The following is a 16,193-nucleotide window of genomic DNA, read 5'->3' as shown; positions in this document are numbered from 1 at the left end:
CAAACGGCTCGCTGCCATCCGCCTTCCCCTGGGGCTGCTCGTGCGCGCCGTCTCTGGCAGATGCAGCCTTAGCGTAGCGAGTCCACAGCAACAGCCTCACGTAGCTGTGGTGCTGTGAGAGCAGCAGAGTTTTTAATCTCAGTGTCGTTGCATCTCATCCTCACATGCCTGTTGCCACCTCCGTGGGACAGAGGAGCGAGCGGCACAGAGAGCGTGGGGGCTGGGGGCTCCCCAAGGCCACTCGGTTCCTAAGTGCCTGGCCCAAAGCCAAGAGCGAGGATGTTGTCTGTGGCCCGTGGGCGCGCCAGGCGCACCCTCAGACAGCGGTGACGTTTTCCCGCCAGGGGACTCTACCTTCGGGCCTGGGTATCCGGGGAATCCTCTTTCTCCCTGTGAGAGAAAAATAAATGACAGATATTTGGTCTCAATTTAAATTCACCTAAAATAAATTATTCTTGAGCAGAAATACACACACACACACACACACACACACACACACCCCTATAGTCATCCAGAGAAAAAATTCACTATATTACAATAAAGTTTTGGAAACAATTCTGTAAAACCACCACCCGACAAGGGTACGTACTTTCCTGCCTTTGCGCCCTTCGTCACCGATCCCATCTCGGCCGTCTTCCCCCTGCCGCGGAAAGACAGCGTTACTGCAGGTCGCCTCGCTGGGCACACCGCGCCCGCCTCCGTCTGACGCCCTGGCAGAGGGCCCTGGAGCCCCTGGGACGTCGCAGGTCGGGGTGCAGCTCCAGGACGTGCCTCTGTCCCTACGCCATCCCCCACGTCTGCACAAGACCAAGTCTGTAGGAGGGTGGCCTTACAAGACTCCTTTGGCAGAAGGAGCTGGTGGACAAGGAATTGAAAGAACTACTGCCAGCGGTGGGCGCAGATGGCGCTGCAGGTGGAATCAGATTCACTGAACCTGGGAAGCTGAGAGGTGAAAGGACTCGGGAAGGTCGCTTTGACCCTGCGCGTCTGTGAGTCTGGGATTCCACTTCAGAGCGAAAGCACGGGGCTCAGTCTCTCAGCCCCTCCTGAGGGGTCGGGGCTCAGGCCGCCTCCGCGCCCCCACTTGCCTTCCCTCCCTCCCAGGCCATGCCACTAGACCGCCTCCTGCCCGCACGCGTCCTCGCGGGACGCTCAGATCTGCCCCTGTCCCTGCCCCGGGCGGGCTTTCGGAACAGGACCCGGTTACTTCGAAAGAAGCAGAAGAGTTTGTGTGAAATGTACGTTAATATCTCAGACAGGCCGCCTGCTCCGTAGTTGGTTTACAGTTTTAAGTGGGTGTCAACAGCAATAAGAACTTTACGGAAACAGAATCAGGCTGTTTAACACTTTTTCCCTCTGTTTCTGAAGCTAAGAGCAACAGAAATGGATGTTTTTTAAACTTCAGTTAACTGTAGAGAAGTTACACACACACACACACACACACACACACATTTAAAAGTTTCAGCGTCGTAAGTCAGATCAACCTGGTCGATTTATATAGTTTTTAGCTTATCCTGACCTATTTTTTTTTTAATTCCCAATGTTTTGTAGATTTCTTTTTCTTAGATAAGAATACATCCTACAACAGTATTGTGAGTGAGCAGTCAGATTACTTTAAACAACAATTTTAAAAAGGATAAAAAAAGAAAAACGAGTTATCAAGCTAATCACTTCTATTCCGGGGGTGTCTCACTCAAAGGAAGCAGTTCCAATCCGGACTGAGGGCCCGTCAACCCCACCCCGATTCTAACCCACGGACATTCATCCGCCTGTGCAGACACCGGCGGGGGGGTGGGGGGGGGGCCCGCGTTGACAGCGCACTCGTAAGACCGGGAAACAACGTGGTTCCAGCTGCAATAAGCCAGCACGCCCGCACGCCCCGGACACACAGGAAAAAAGCCTTTACCACTTACTGCGCCCGCCCCCGCCCCGCCCCCAAGGCCGAAACAAAACTTATCGTGACATTTATTTGCTGACCATAAGCAGCAGGTTTCCCTACTTTCGATCACATCCCCAACGACAGGAGAAGCGGTCGGATCCAGTTCCCGCCCCCTGGATGGAACCTAGTCTGCAGCGAGAGAGGCCGGCCCAGCCCAGGGACCGGGACCCCTGCGTCCTGAGCCTCCCCTTCAGCAGAGTCGGCGACCAGCAGTGATCTTACCATCTCCCCACGGGGCCCCCGGCTCCCGATGCCTCCCTTTGGTCCTGGGTCTCCGGGTTCACCCTGCACGTGAGAAACAAGGCTGAGACCCCGAGGCTGAGACCCCGAGGCTCATACAGTTTTTAGGTTATCCTGACTTATTTTCTTATGATTTCTTCGACCACCAGCTCCTGTGTGGAGCCCGGGCAAAGAGCCCCGGGAGGCCGGCGCCTGCTCTCTTCGTGAGCACGGCGGGGGGCACGCTGGGTGGCGGGGGAGGCAGGGGAGAAGCTGAGCGGGTCGGTGGGTGCCGAATGCAGCAGGAAAACCCAACCACACCAACAACGGGCCCAGAGAAAATTCCGGGTTCCCAGGAACACACTTCCTTTACGGAGGAAGCGCTGCCCTTTCTGGTTCACATTCACACGCAATGCGTTCAGCATGATGCTGATGTTGAGCCCGGCGCCCCCGATCTGCTCGGACTGAGGTGAGGACACTGAACCATGGCCATGCGCCAGGTGTGAGCAGATCGGAGCCGCCGCGGCCGCCGGGTCCCGGCTACGAGAGAGCCAGGCCACTGGGCACGAGCATGCGCTCCCTCCGGGAGGGGTCGGGGGTCCCACTGGCCAAGCTGGCTCTCGACAGGGGAGGCTGGGGCGGGAAAGGCCGAAGGGCAGGCGAGAGGATGTGCCAGCGAGGCGGGCAGACAGGCTGGCAAACGCGGGACAGGCCCCCCCGGGGCTGGCCGTCCCTGGCCTCAGGGCGCAGGCTCCTCCTTCGTCAAGACAAACCTTTCTCCCCTGGGGACCGCCTCTGCCGCGTTCTCCGGGAGCTCCGGCGGGCCCTCCGCTCCCCTGGGGCGAGAGGAGAGCAGTGTCAGTGACGTGTCCGCCCCCTGAGCCCCAGTGTCCGACCCTCCCGCGTCCCCCACACTCCGGAGATCAGAGTGGCAGGCTCAGCGTCGCACGTGGTGCCACAGAGCCCATGGCAAACGTGCACAGTTTGTGCCACCAGGATCCTAGCAGGACTCCCAGGCCAGTGTGCGCGAACGTCCCGCGACGCAGTGTCCCACGTCCACCCTTACCCCGAGTCCCTAACTAGAGGACAACACCCAGATTTTACGTGGCTCTTGCCCACATCCCCAGTGGCACCGGCTGTGCAGGTGCGGAGGCCGCGCACGCTTCCCACTGAGTGCACGAGGGGACCGGCGCCCCAGCCCATGGTTCAGCCTGCGGGCCCGGGGCGGCCCCTCACGAATACAGCAAAGCCGGGCGGCGGCGGCTCCTGGTGTTCCTCCTGGTCCCCCTTTCAAGAGCTCTGCCCCGTTCTTGTTCCATCTTAAATTCTTGGTTAATCGGAGCTAAACTAAATGTTGGGGGGAACAAAAGCTTCAAAACAGGCTTTTATCGGGGTTCAAACTCAGGGAGCACTTCCTGAGTGAGCCACGGCTCTCACTGGGCCCCGCTTCCGCCGCACAGCCCGTGTGCGCCTTTAGGCGGCAGCAGGCCAGCTCCCCGCCCAGGGCTAGTCGTTGCTCTTTTCTGTAACAAGTGGTCTGAGTGGCCGCACACTCTCACGTGGGACCGCGGACACCTGGCCCCCGGCTCGGCTGTGCCACACGTCCGCTCCTCGTCAGTCACAGCCGAGACGGGGATTCTGTGGTCACAGCAGGTTTAACGACCATCTTCGTTGTGACCTTCAGGACGGGGAAATCCTTACACAAAATAGCAAAGCTCAGAGCCAGCCCCCAGGGCTCGATTACGAGACAATCTGCCCTGGTCTGAGAATTCCGCCAGAGTTGGAGTTCACGCAGCTCCACGCGGAGCCCTCGGGGACAAGGCGTGTCCGGCCTGGGCCGAGCCCGGCCACCTGGGGCTCGGGAGGAGTGGCCCTGGACCTGCAAGCCGCTGGAGCCCCAAGAAGAAGGGCTCTCGTGTCCTCGCACGAGTGGCGGCAGGCACGGAGGCTGACCCAGGGTTGGCGTCGCCGAAGGGCTGCTCTAGGGGAAGGCGGGTCCTCGGCAACGCCCCCCGCGAAGTCTCCACCCGCTCGGGCCCTGTGCTGTGGGCACAGCCACGCAAGGGGAGGGATGCGAGGAACTTACCCGGGGTCCAGGGATGCCTTGTTCGCCGATCTGGCCCGGGGGGCCCGGGGGGCCAGATGGACCCTGAGGGGAAAGGCTAAGGTCAGCATGCGTCGCGGTGATGCTCCAGGAGGAAGCCCGGGCTGAGATCTGCGCTGTTCACGGAGCCCGAGCCCCCACGAGCTGCCCAAGAGGCCCCCTGCGGCCGCACCCCGGCCTCTGCTTTGGGGACAGCGGCCCATCCCAGAGCACAAACGGGAAGTCACTTTGACGAAACCCACGTGCCCGCCATGTTCCCAGCAGCAAAAGTCACAATCTCCAAAAGGCAGGAACCACCCAAGGGTCCCCCTGCCGACGGAGTGTTACCCGGACGTGAGAAGCAGAGAAACCCGCCACGTCCTACGGCGCAGGGGCCCCCGAAACGCGGCGCCGCAGGAGCGAAGCGGACACAGAGCGCCACCTCCCTCATGACGCGGCTTCTCTGAAACGTCCAGAGTGGCAAGTCCAGAAAGACGGGAAGGAAACGAGTGTCTCCAGGAGCTTGGGGCGGGGACGCGAGGACCGACAACGTACGGAGCACAGGGTGTGCGCCGGGGCTCACGAAAACGTCTGGAAACTAGACAGGGCGGCCTAGGTACGCGATGCCGCCGCACTGCTCCCTTTAAATGATTCGTCCATGTTCCGTTCTGTAAAGCGGACCGTCACCTCCATGTAAAATACATGCCACAGCGTCTGGGGAGGCGGGTACTGACCTGTGCACCTCTGGTGCCCGGTTCCCCCGCGGAGCCCGCCTGGCCGGGACCCCCCTGGCTGCCCTAGAAAGAAGGGGGGGCGTGGAGGGAGGGTCAGGACGGCTTCCACCAGAGTCAGCTCTCTGCTCCGCGGTCACGTCAGGACGAGGGGACCAGGCAGTGACCCCGGCCTTTGGAGGGGGCGCGGAGCCACTGACCCGGTAAGTCCAAGATGACACATTTAACTAACACATGACGCCAGCGGTCACTTGGCACTGTTACAGTTGTTTCCCACCCTGGCCTCCTCGTTGCTTCGCTACAGCTCTGGGAAACACGGATGTCTGGGGACCCAAATCTGCTCTGCACAGGGGAGAAGCCTGAGCCACCGGGACGCGGTGACTTGCTAATGCCCAGAGAAGCGGGTACCTGGCGGACCAGGGATGCCGCGGAACGCCCCTTCGATCTTTTCCCCTCACTCCCCTCCCCGCCCTGTCCCCACACTTAATCATCGTCACCAGTCCTGGAAGAGGCCACATCAGAGGGGACAGGATGAGGCCGCTGCTGACTGAGCTGCGAGCCTTGAGCGCAAAGGGGGGGGGCCTCCGTGTGCGGGCGGTGGGCACCAGGGCCGTCCCTGAGAGCCCGCGGCAAGTCACACTGCGGGGACAGAGGAGAGGCGCCGCTCAGAGGCTTACCTTAGCTCCCACTGGTCCTCTCCGGCCAGCGTCGCCCTGCGGAAGACGTCACACAGTGAGGGGCGAGGGGAGGGCAGGGAGCCGGGGGACTTGGTGTGACATGGCCTCACACTCGTCTGCCCCCCGTGTGTGCCAGGCCCTGTCCGCCCTGAGGACAGGCCCCCAGAACGACCCCCTCCCCGCCTCATCGCAGTCCAGTTCCCCTCCGCGCCGCCCGGGCGTCACCCGGATGGACGCGGTGAGAACCGCCCCAGACCTGCCAAGCCAAACAGCGGCTCCTGGCTGCCCTGTCCCGGCCAATTTTCAAAGAGGAATGTGAAAGGGGAATGTCAGCCGTCTAGGACTCTACCTTCCCCCCGACTGCGGGGGCGGGGGAGGGGGGAGAGTCATGGGATGCACTCGAAGGGAGCCCCAGGCTCTCCAAGTCCTGCTGCCAAACGTGACACACCCGCCGTTCAGCAAGCGTCCAAGGGCGCGCGGGAGCCTGACGGCCCAGGAACACTCGGTCTGCGCCCGCGGCCGGGCACCGCCCCCTGCTGCGCCCCAGAGGTGACCCCACTTCACATACAGGGGGCTCGCCACGTGAGTGGCCCACTAGCTCCCTCGCGGGGCTGTTTCCTCTCCCGTGGGAGGGGCTGGGGCGGGGCCGCGGAACGTCCTGGGTGCCTCTCCGCAGGGTCAGGAGCTGGCACTCGGAAGCTGGGACAGCCGGTGGCGACTGGGCTGGCCCCCGCTGCGTGAACCCAAGGACCAGGACCTTACTCCCAGGGGGCCAGCCAGGGGCCTCCGGGGCGACCATTTGGCTGTTATTCGCTGCAGTGGCAGCTTCTTTAAGGGAAGACTTTGGCCTCCTTCCATGGACGACACAGGACCAGGGGGTGGGGCCAGGTCATTCATTCCTCCACAGAGTGACAGGCTGGCTGGCCCCTCCCAAAGGGAACAGCCTCGAGTCCAGCCAGAGGTCACCGGCGCTCATGGAGTCATTGCTCGGGCCACAGGCAGCCTGCGGGGGCCCTGACGGGGCTGGGGGGGCCTGGGCCTGGTGGGGTGAAATCAGAGGAAAGGAGCCCGGCAGAAGTGGGGAGCCTGGCACAGCGAGGGCGCGAGGCAGGAGGCTACAAAGGGGCAACGGGGGCCACAGAGCCCTCGGCTGCATCACATTCAAACCCAGGTTTCCACGTGTGCCTTGAATAGAAACGAATGGAACGCGTGACTGCACGTCAGGGAAACAAGTTAGGCCCCGCCCACACACTGAGTCGCAGGGCCCCCGCGTCGCTCCCTCTGCATTCTAGATTCTGATTCTATCGCTCGGCGCTGCTGTCCAAAAATAACACTCAGCACTTCGGAGGGCATTTTCGAATATTAACGTTTCCGTCTGAATTTTAAAAGCAAAATTACACCCTCAGCATGTCACCTGATTACGAAGGAGAGTCATTTCTTCTAAAAGCCATCGGCAATGTCCCGTCGGCAGGCTCCCTCCCTGCCCATCCAGTGCCTGCCCCCCTAACATGCCGCGGTCCCCAGGGAGAGGGCTGTAGAGCCCCTCCAGTTTCTGAGCAGAGGCCTGTCCTGGGCACCACAGCATCCGGGACGGCCCCGTGAGGATGACAAATCCCAGGCCCCTCCTGCCCGCGCACAGACCGTGTGCTCCGAGCTCCGAGCGCCCCTGGGCCCTGGAAGCTGCCCGGCGACTTCCGTGTGCCTGGCTTTGGGTACTAACGCGTACCCAAAAGGGTACTATTCTGCAGGCAGCTATTCTGCAGCTGACGCTTCTGAAATGTCTTTAAAAGCCATTGCGAGATGCCGCTCCCTAGAAAGATGGGATCTCGTTTCATTGCTTGAGCTCCAGGTGCGCACGCACGCACGCGCACGCATGCACTCACGCAGGCATGCGCGCACACGCCACAGTTATAAACCCAATAGCCCAATAGCAAGTCTAGACCAACCCCATCGGCCTTCCTGCCCCTCGTTCCCTCTCTCCCACCGGATTCATCTTTCATTTGGATTTTTCACAGAGGTAGTGAGATGGAACCTGGCCAAATTTTCGAAAGTGGTAAGGGTAGGACTTTTTAAAGCGTCTGTTCAGCATGTTTTCGGGAGGGGAAGGAAACAGTTCTGGGGGAGGAAGAAGAGACGGAGCACAGAGCTAATGGGAGAGCTAGGAAGCAAGATTTGGGTGACAGTAGTTTCAGAAATTCCCTTAAGTTCCCTAACAGGAAGTCTCTGAGTAACTGCTCCTCGCCCCCCCCCCACCCCGCTGCCTTCAGTGTCTGGGACCTCAATGGAGTTAACGTCACGCGGAGCCCCCCAAGCCCCCAGAGGTACTCACGTCCTTCCCAGGCTCCCCAGGGCTGCCAGGCACCCCATCTCTCCCAGGGAGACCCTGGTGCAGGAGAGAAAGTCGGCATGAGATTCTCACGTAGAGAGAAGAAAGTTTAAGCTGGCGACAGTGCCCAGGACACCAGGGGACACCGAATCGACACCCAGGGCGGCTGGGCCCCGTGTGGGCGCATCCCACTGGGGAGCCATCCCAGGCACACCGGCCTCGTCTTCGCAGGCACTGTCCGCCTATGTCTAAGGGGCCCCAGTTCCGCTGAGAATCCCCCCTTGGACAGGCTGTTTCTGCTCCCCAGCAGAGGCTTCCTGCACGGGGGCCCGCCGGCGGCTTCGGGGGACCCTCTGCCCACGACCTCACATGTCCACAGCCCTGGGGGCCACCTCCTCGGCCTCTGGGCTGCAGACGAGCCAGCATGAGCTTTATCTCCTTGGTCCTCCCGGCCCGGGGAGTCTGGGAACGCGGAGCATCGTACCATGGGCCCAACGTCTCCGGTCTCCCCTTTGGGTCCTTTCTGCAGGTTGTCCCGTCCCGGGTCACCCTGAAAACAACACAGGTCAGGGGAATGAGCCACGCAGGCAGGAGAAGGACACCGGAAGTTTGCTTTGGGGAAAGGAAAGCGGCTGTGGTCTCTCTTGCCTCTGGCTCCATGAAGCCTGTTAGAAAAGGACCGTCAGCGGGCCAGCCGCCTGTCCTGGCCGGGACGAGGCAGGAGGGAGCCCGGGCCCCGCGCTCCCTGCGGCCCAGGGTTCCTGGCCAGCCCCAGGGTCAGGCCCAGCGAGGGCGGGAGGGATGTTGTCTGCATGGGGCGTGTCTGGAGGGACAGGCTGCGGAGCCTCGCGCCCACACCCTCACGCGTACTTTTCCTGACGCCCCGCACGCCTGCATTCAGGCGCCCAAAGACCACATTTCAGAGAAACCTCTCGGGTCGTCCCAGGCCCAGGCCTGCAATCATGTATCTCTGCAGCACACATGTCGCCAGCCACCCCCAAAATGAAGGCAACAGATAAACCATGTGTTTTATCAACATGTTTTCAAGCCACATCAAAAGTAAAATTCCCCCTTTCAGTCAACCCTCTCTTCCCGCAGACTCAGGTCTCAAATTGTCCATAAGGGATTCTCCTCACCGAGTCGCCTCGAATTCCAACATCTCCTCTTTCTCCTTTTGTTCCTGGAGGGCCTTTGTCACCCTAAACACAAAATGCAAGCGGAGACTAAACATTTGAGAGAATTGCACATTTTTGTCTCACCCTTAAAATCGCATTCTTCAGTTCACAAATCTTAAATGGACCAATGTTAAGCCTTTACTCATTCGCCATGGAGATCAAATTACTTCCTAGTATTTCTGCTTTGCTCAGGGAGCCCACAGACATTTGTTGGGGGCCTACTCCATGCAGATGCTACAGTTCATCCACGACAAGACAAACGCAGTCCCTACACTACGGGACACAGCCTCCAAACAAGACCCTATAATGCCACCTGCTGCAGCTGCGGGGGGACAGGGAGGCGCCAAGGACACACCCCCAGGGGAGGCCAGGGGAGGCTGCGCGGAACAAGCAGTGTTAACACGCACGAGTGAAAGTAACAGTCCCAAGAATCACCGCGGGCATGTTTTCCATCACGGCAAGAGCGGACGTGCACCTACCCTTCTCCCGGGACTTCCTGCCTCTCCAGAAAGACCAGGCAATCCCTTGTCTCCCTGCCAAAGACAAGGACAAAACGTCATTCCTGGCACAGTCGCTGCCGGAGACTGCGTGCTGGTCGCTGGAATCGTCAGGACCAAGGCGGCCGGGACTGAGAGCGCGCGTTTACTTACATCCTCGCCGTTGAGTCCGTCTAGCCCGATTTCCCCTAGTTCGCCCTGTGAGAGGACAGGACACATGGGTGAGTGTCGGAGTCCTTTGGGCGAAGGAGCAGTGAGAAATTCCACCAAAGTTTTCAACATAAAAAGAAAACCGAGCTTTATACCTTCTCTCCTGGGAACCCACGAGAGCCCTAGAAAGGAAGGGAAAGGGAAACGTTACCTCCATCCTGGAAGCCGGCCCCGCAGCCACCGCACGGGGGCTGCCCCGCCCCCGCCAGAGGCCGGCTGAGGATTCACTACGAGAGACGCATTTGTTGGGATTGCTATCTCGCGTCACAGCAGGGTGACAACGCTGATTTTCCTGGACCTGAGCCCTTGGGTGGTTTTGACTTTCTGGGCAGGGAAGGGGGCGGAACGCCAGGGACAGGGCTCCCAGGCCGCCCTGGGACAGTGCAGGACGGTGGCCCGTCCTTCCGCACTCGCTCTCCAACGTTAGCCCGTGGCGGAGACAGCTCATCAGCCCCTGAATCCAAGTATTTCCTGCAGAGGACCCGCGGGCGCAGCGGTCTCTGCCCTCCCCTCGCTCCCCCGCCTCCCTGGCTCCTCTCGGGGTCCTGCACTGAAGCCACGGGCGCTGGCCTGCCCTCCGCCCTGGCCCGCAGCCTGTCTGTCCTCGTGACGGGTTCCCAGCGGTTCCCTGTCTCCACAGGAAACTACTTCTGCTTCTCCGCCTCCCTTCCCAGCGTGGCCTGCGCCCTGGGACCCCCGCCGCAGCCGCCCTCCCCCAGGGCACACCGGAAGGGACCGCCACTTCTGCCTGGGCTGCTGCCCCCCCTCCCCACCAGGCCAGGGCCGTGGCCCCACTGCACCGGGGGAATCCCCCACACGGTACCTTTATTCCTCTCTGGCCGGGGCAGCCCTGGAAGCCTTGAGTGCCATTCACCCCGGGAGGACCCCGTTCACCCTGTCAGGAAAGACAAAGCCATTTTGCAAGCCGCAGCTCCTTGTCCTCCGTCCCCACTGGCTCTGCCACTCTGTGGAAGGCGTGCCGTAGGAAGCCGGTTCTGCTGCCAGGGATGCTGACGCAGCCCACGGGCCCCAGCATCCCTGCCCCGCAGGCCCAGGGCACAGCACCCCAAAGGGAGGGCGTCGGGAGGCCTGCAGCGCAGAGGACGCCGCCTGGGGGCTCCTGCGGAGGACCCCGGCCTGAACGCTCCTCTGGGTGGCCCCGCATCCCCAGCTCTCCAACGAGGCTGTGCCCCACCCCGACGCTGGCACTACCACCTGGGAGACTGGGACCTCGCCTACTCCCCGAAGGGTCCTTTAATCCCAGGGCCGGGCCTTCTTCTAGCGCCTCCCAGCCTCTCCGACCACATCTGTCCCTGGGACTGCTTCCGGAAGGCTCTGCCCACCCTCAACTGGACCCCGAGGCCTTTGACCTGCCAGACCTCCCCGGGGGGATTCCCCTGAAGGGCGTGACCCGGTCGCAGCCTGATTAGGGCCCCGCCGCTGCTGACTCCCATCTCTGCTTGGGGACCTGCCCTGAGCAGAGCCCAACGTGGCGGCCCTGGGCCCCAGGCACAGCGAGCCCTCCTCGGGACACAGGCGGGCGAGCCCCGCCCCCAGAACCACGCTTGTCACACGAAGGGCGCCGCGCCGTTTTCCATCGCGTGGCTATCCGGCAGGTGCCGAGGAAGTGCCACGTCGGTGTTTCCCAGAGGGAGAGGCCTCGGACACTGAGCGGAGTGGGAACCCCGCCGTTCAGCCCCGACACAGAGCAAGGAGGAAGTGACAACGTCGGGAATAAACAGCTTCACTTACGGGTCCCCCCTCGTCACCGGGATAACCTCGGTAGCCGTCTTCTCCGGATATGCCCTAGGACAAAGCACATGGGTTCCCGGGTTACACCGTGGGGCTCGGGGGTCTCTGTTCTGTGCGGACCGCCTCCCTGGCCCCCAGCGTGAGGCAGAGCCGGGCTCCAGTTCGGCCCCGCTTTAGCTGCGCCCTTGAACGTCACATTTTCTACTCATTATTTCAGTGTGATTGTTCTTTCCGTCAGGATCCCTAGGGCTCCCGATCTGTCACGAGACCCCGTCTGTCTCCTGTGACTCGGGGAACAGATGCTAAGCATCCCTGTTGACGACGGTCCGCACTGAGCGGCCCAGGACACCCGCTGGTTCTAACGTCCTTTTATAACATGCAGAGCCGATGGGCCAAGGGACAGCTCGGTCGCGTCGCCCCAGGGACTGGGGGAAGGGAGTGGACTTTTGAACATGCATCCACTCCTCCAGTCCTCTGTCCTGCAACCTGGGGGCCCCTCCGCTCCCCCCATCTCCAGCCCAGGCATGACAGGCTTCCGAGAGCAGCCTCAGGCAGGAGAAGGGGCGAAGCCGCCATACCTTCGGCCCGATGCTGCCGATGGGTCCGCGGTCTCCCCTCTCTCCGGAGCATTTGCAGGGCACCCCACAGCAAGCTTTCTCGGCAATGTTGTCCTGTCAAATTGTAGCAAGAAAGTTCGAGTGTCAGCAGGCCTCCCAAAGAAGCACAGGTACGCCCTAGAGGTCAAGATCTGGACTGTGAGGATTCCGCAGAGAGAGAGGAAGTCCCCCCCCATGTGGCACTCACACAGGGACCAGCTTCGTGGCTTCACCGTCAGGGTGGGGGAGGGGTCAGTAACAGGAGACCAAAGAGCAAAGGAAAACAAACCCTGTTCCCAATGTCCCCTCAGGCGAGGCCTTATTTCTAGAAGTTTCCAACACAGATACTCAAGTTTCAGATGTGAGGCGTAATTTATGTATTTTTAAGCTCCAAAGAGCAACCGTAGCGAACAGATTGCCGATGGTCAGAACAGAAGGCGGCTTCAAAACCAAGACCCGGGGTCAGGGCCCGGGACGGGGCAGCGGCCTGGAGGAGGCCTGGTGTGGGACAGACAGCCCGGCCCCTGCCTCCCAGCCACGGCGCCCCCGCCGGGCCACCAGTGCCTCTGCGGCCCCTCTCACGCTCTGACAGTCCCTTCCTGCCCTGGCACACAGGAGCCACCCCCAAAGCACATCTCCGCCCGCGGAACGCGCGGCGGTCGGTGTGTTTCCTGGCAGCGAGCCCCCCAGAGCTCCCCTCTCTCCCGCACCCCAGATTCGTCGGCTGACTCAACGGCCTTCCAGCCAGTCTTTTAAAATCCTCATTCCAGTGCTGGGCAGCAGGCAGCGGTGGCCGGGGCAGAACCGGCCCATCCCCAGGGCCTCGGAGTGGGCTGCTCGGCCCCACTCCGGCTCGCACACCTCCGGCTGAGAGGGGCCGACGCTCGAGGGCGAGTGAGCCCCGGGCGCCTTCCCGCGCTCCGAGGAAGCCCGAAGGGAAGGCAGGGGAAGCCCTTCTCTGCCCTGAAACGGCCTTCCCCTCCCTGCACATCCTTGTTCTCCTCGTGCCGGCTTTCCGCGGCCGCAGGCACGGTTTCTGTGTGGGAAGGTCAGTCTCGATGGTTGGCCTTCTCAGCAACCTTAGGAATGAACAGGCCGCCACAGAAGGGAGCAAGGGGATCCTGAGGCCACAGCTTCGGCACGCCGGGGGACCGTGTCCCAGCTCGCCAGCCCTCCCGCTCTGCGTCTCCCGATGTCCAAGACTCACGCAATGTTGTGGCAACAAGGCCGGTCCCACGTGTGGTCAGTGGGTGAAGTCACCCACCCAGCGGCCCCTCCCCTGCTGCCTGGTGATCAGTGACTTCATTATCTTTTTCCCCCCTAAGATTTTACTTATTTATTTTTAGAGAGACGGGAAGGGAGGGAGAAAGAGAGGGAGAGAACCATCCATGTGTGGTCGCCTCTCGCGCAGCCCCAACTGGAGGCCTGCGCTCTGCCTGGGAGCCTAACTGGCGACCCTTCGCAGGCTGGCGCCCAGGCCGGCACTCAATGCACTGAGCCACTGCGCCAGCCAGGGCCTGACTGCATCGCCCCGAGAAGCCAAACACCGCGGTCGGTGTGTGGAGACAAAGAACACGCACCAGCTGCTCCGCGAGCTCGTAGTCCAGGTCCAGCAAGTTGAGCCGCAAGGGCCTGTTGTACATGAACCCTCGGCCGAACTCCAGCTGCATCAGCTGCTCCAAGTTGGGGGCGCGCTCGAGGCCCACCAGGATCAGCGCGCGGACACCTGCGAGGACGGCACGCGCGCTGAGGCCCACGGCGGTGCTGGAGAGCCACGCCGCCCGTCTTTAAGGGCGGCGTCAGTGCGCCCTTCGGCCCTCCCCTGACACTCGGGGGGTCCAGCTAGTTTGCCACTCCCTAGAGCTGAGGTCCTGCGGCTTCGAGCCCCTTCCATGGTCTCAGGTATGTCGGTAACTAAACCGCTTCATGTAAATACAGGTAGCGACACTGATGTATCTTCATACATAAAATCCCCAACTGGCCCTGCCTGACACAGGTTTGCTGTGGAAAAAGTAACGCACCACACCCCCGAAGCCAGGTGAGCGCACCCTCGTCTCCACTGCTCGGGAAAAACAAGCAATAAACAGAACCTTCTGGTGACAACTTAACGGTTCCCTACACCCCTCTTAACCCCCGGTGCTGGCGTCCACGCCCTGACAGTCAGGGGGACCGGAGGCCAAAGCCGTGACAGGCAGGCGTCACATCTGACAGCAGGCACCGTGGCTCCTCCAGTCCCCTTGAATTTGGAAAGCATGCCTTTATTTAGGTTATATTAAAGTCTACGTTTGTTTAATGTGGTTGTATTCTTGAGCTGTGGTAACTGAGAATAGAGCAATATTTTTTGCTACAAAATTATTCCTAGTTTATGTGATCTCGCTACGTGAATCTTCCTGTCTCTTTGCAAAAGCGTGATGCTTTCCAGGATCGCGCCCCCTGGGTGGGTCTGAGACGGCGGGGCCTGTGCCAGGACTCGGTCTGGGCACAGCTGGCCCCTGGCCGCCCCACCCCCTCGCCCCAGGCAAAACCCGAGGACCCATCCGCGGGTCCTTTCTCTCCAGTTCGGCGGCCCGCCTGCCTCCGTCCCCCATTTAGAAAGCTCCGGAACGTACCTTCTCGTCGGAGCTCCTCCGAAGCCTTTTGTAAAGCAGCCATGTCTCCATCCGCCCCATCAGTAAAATGAATGACCACCTGAAAATAGAAGACAAGTCAAACTCCAGCTGAAGCTGACACTCCAGCGAGGGGGCTCAGCTGTCCCCATGCCTCCGCTTACACCCGTGTACAGCTCACACCCGTGGCCCCGTGGCCCCAGCACTCAGCTGTCGTGCAGTTAATCCGGTGGGAAATGAAGGGGCGTGTGGTGGCATTTGATTTACCCAAAAACGCAAGCAGCAATGAGAACGAAGACGGCTTGCCTCACTCTCCTATTTGTGAGTAGTTGTTTCTGGAAACAGTGTGTGTGCGTGTACACACAATAAACACATGGAGGGAGAGAGCCATGTACAGAGAACGGAACTATTTCATAGGTAGGACTAAAAGCATGAATTAATCACAAATGCAACTCATTCAAGCCTAATTAGTGATTTCTGGGGCGGGGGGGTTTGTTTTGTTTTGTTTTGTTTTTAGAGAGCATGAGTAAAACAAGGACAATGGTGCATTTTGGAGTATTACAGCAGGTCGCATGAAGGGCTCACGCTCGGGCGTCACCAAGGCCGCGGAACGGGAAGAGCGCTTGCGGGACACCGGGGTCCCCCCGGAGGCCCGGCGGAGGCCCTGTTCACCTTCACACTGGCCGGCGAGGCCTGCCGGAACTTGCTCTGGTAGGCCTTCAGCGTGTCCGCGGTGAGGACGTAGGGGTGCTGGCTGCGCATGTTCCGGAACTTGTCGAGCAGCTCCGGCTGGTACTCGGCAAAATCGAAGGCCTCCACAGGGCCCGAAGGCGTGTTGCCCATCACGGACACCCGGACGGTGGGCATCTGACCCCCGCTGCAGCTGAGCCTTTGTATCTGGCTGATCCGATTCAAGATGGCATCCACCTTGGACTCGAGGCCCTTCTGAGCCACAAAGACATTCTGATCTCGTGAACCGTCGAACCCCAGAATCACATCCAGGCTGCAGGCTGCGGGGGGAAGCAGGCGGTGAGCCCTAGGTGTGGCTGCAGAGACCAGCCCTGCGTGCAGGCACGACCCCGGGGCGGGGCCAGGGCGCCTCACGCGAAGGGTGGAATGGGCCCCTCTGGGGGCGAGCCCTGAGCAGCGGTCAGATCGGCCCGCGCCCTGCGGCCCTGGCGCACACCGTGTGTGTGTTTTTCAGGGTGTTCGTCAGTGCCGGTGTGACGTTCAGTTGCTATTCAGGCGCCTCCCAAGTTCCGTGCTTTAGACTAAACACACCTGAGAACTCAAATATTCTGATCCCCCATACCATTGATCTAGTAAATCTATGAACAGAAACAGGGGTCGGTAAATTGGAATTATTGGAGGATTACAGAATA

General features: G+C 60.9%; 1 protein-coding gene across 1 annotated transcript in view; it reads right to left on the bottom strand.

Annotated features, from left to right (window-relative positions):
* COL6A3 (collagen type VI alpha 3 chain) overlaps positions 1–16,193 on the bottom strand; it is a 70,523-nt gene that overhangs the window by 19,455 nt on the left and 34,875 nt on the right. Inside the window, exons 12-30 of the mRNA XM_054571233.1 lie at positions 15,484–15,821; positions 14,815–14,893; positions 13,786–13,931; positions 12,188–12,280; positions 11,610–11,663; positions 10,681–10,752; positions 9,953–9,979; positions 9,801–9,845; positions 9,630–9,683; positions 9,112–9,174; positions 8,460–8,525; positions 7,979–8,032; positions 5,650–5,685; positions 4,976–5,038; positions 4,245–4,307; positions 2,932–2,994; positions 2,162–2,224; positions 590–640; positions 355–390 (exon numbers count right to left, since the gene is read on the bottom strand). Coding sequence (XP_054427208.1) covers positions 355–390; positions 590–640; positions 2,162–2,224; positions 2,932–2,994; positions 4,245–4,307; positions 4,976–5,038; positions 5,650–5,685; positions 7,979–8,032; positions 8,460–8,525; positions 9,112–9,174; positions 9,630–9,683; positions 9,801–9,845; positions 9,953–9,979; positions 10,681–10,752; positions 11,610–11,663; positions 12,188–12,280; positions 13,786–13,931; positions 14,815–14,893; positions 15,484–15,821 — 1,466 coding nt within the window. The remainder of the gene's footprint in view (positions 1–354; positions 391–589; positions 641–2,161; positions 2,225–2,931; positions 2,995–4,244; positions 4,308–4,975; positions 5,039–5,649; positions 5,686–7,978; positions 8,033–8,459; positions 8,526–9,111; positions 9,175–9,629; positions 9,684–9,800; positions 9,846–9,952; positions 9,980–10,680; positions 10,753–11,609; positions 11,664–12,187; positions 12,281–13,785; positions 13,932–14,814; positions 14,894–15,483; positions 15,822–16,193) is intronic.

The sequence above is a fragment of the Pteronotus mesoamericanus genome, unplaced genomic scaffold (assembly GCF_021234165.1).
Source record: "Pteronotus mesoamericanus isolate MK-2021 breed Mesoamerican mustached bat unplaced genomic scaffold, CSHL_Meso_final contig_1018, whole genome shotgun sequence".
NCBI lineage: Eukaryota > Metazoa > Chordata > Mammalia > Chiroptera > Mormoopidae > Pteronotus > Pteronotus mesoamericanus.
The sequence above is the reverse complement of the archived record's forward strand: the minus strand, read 5'-3'. Positions and strand labels throughout refer to the sequence as shown.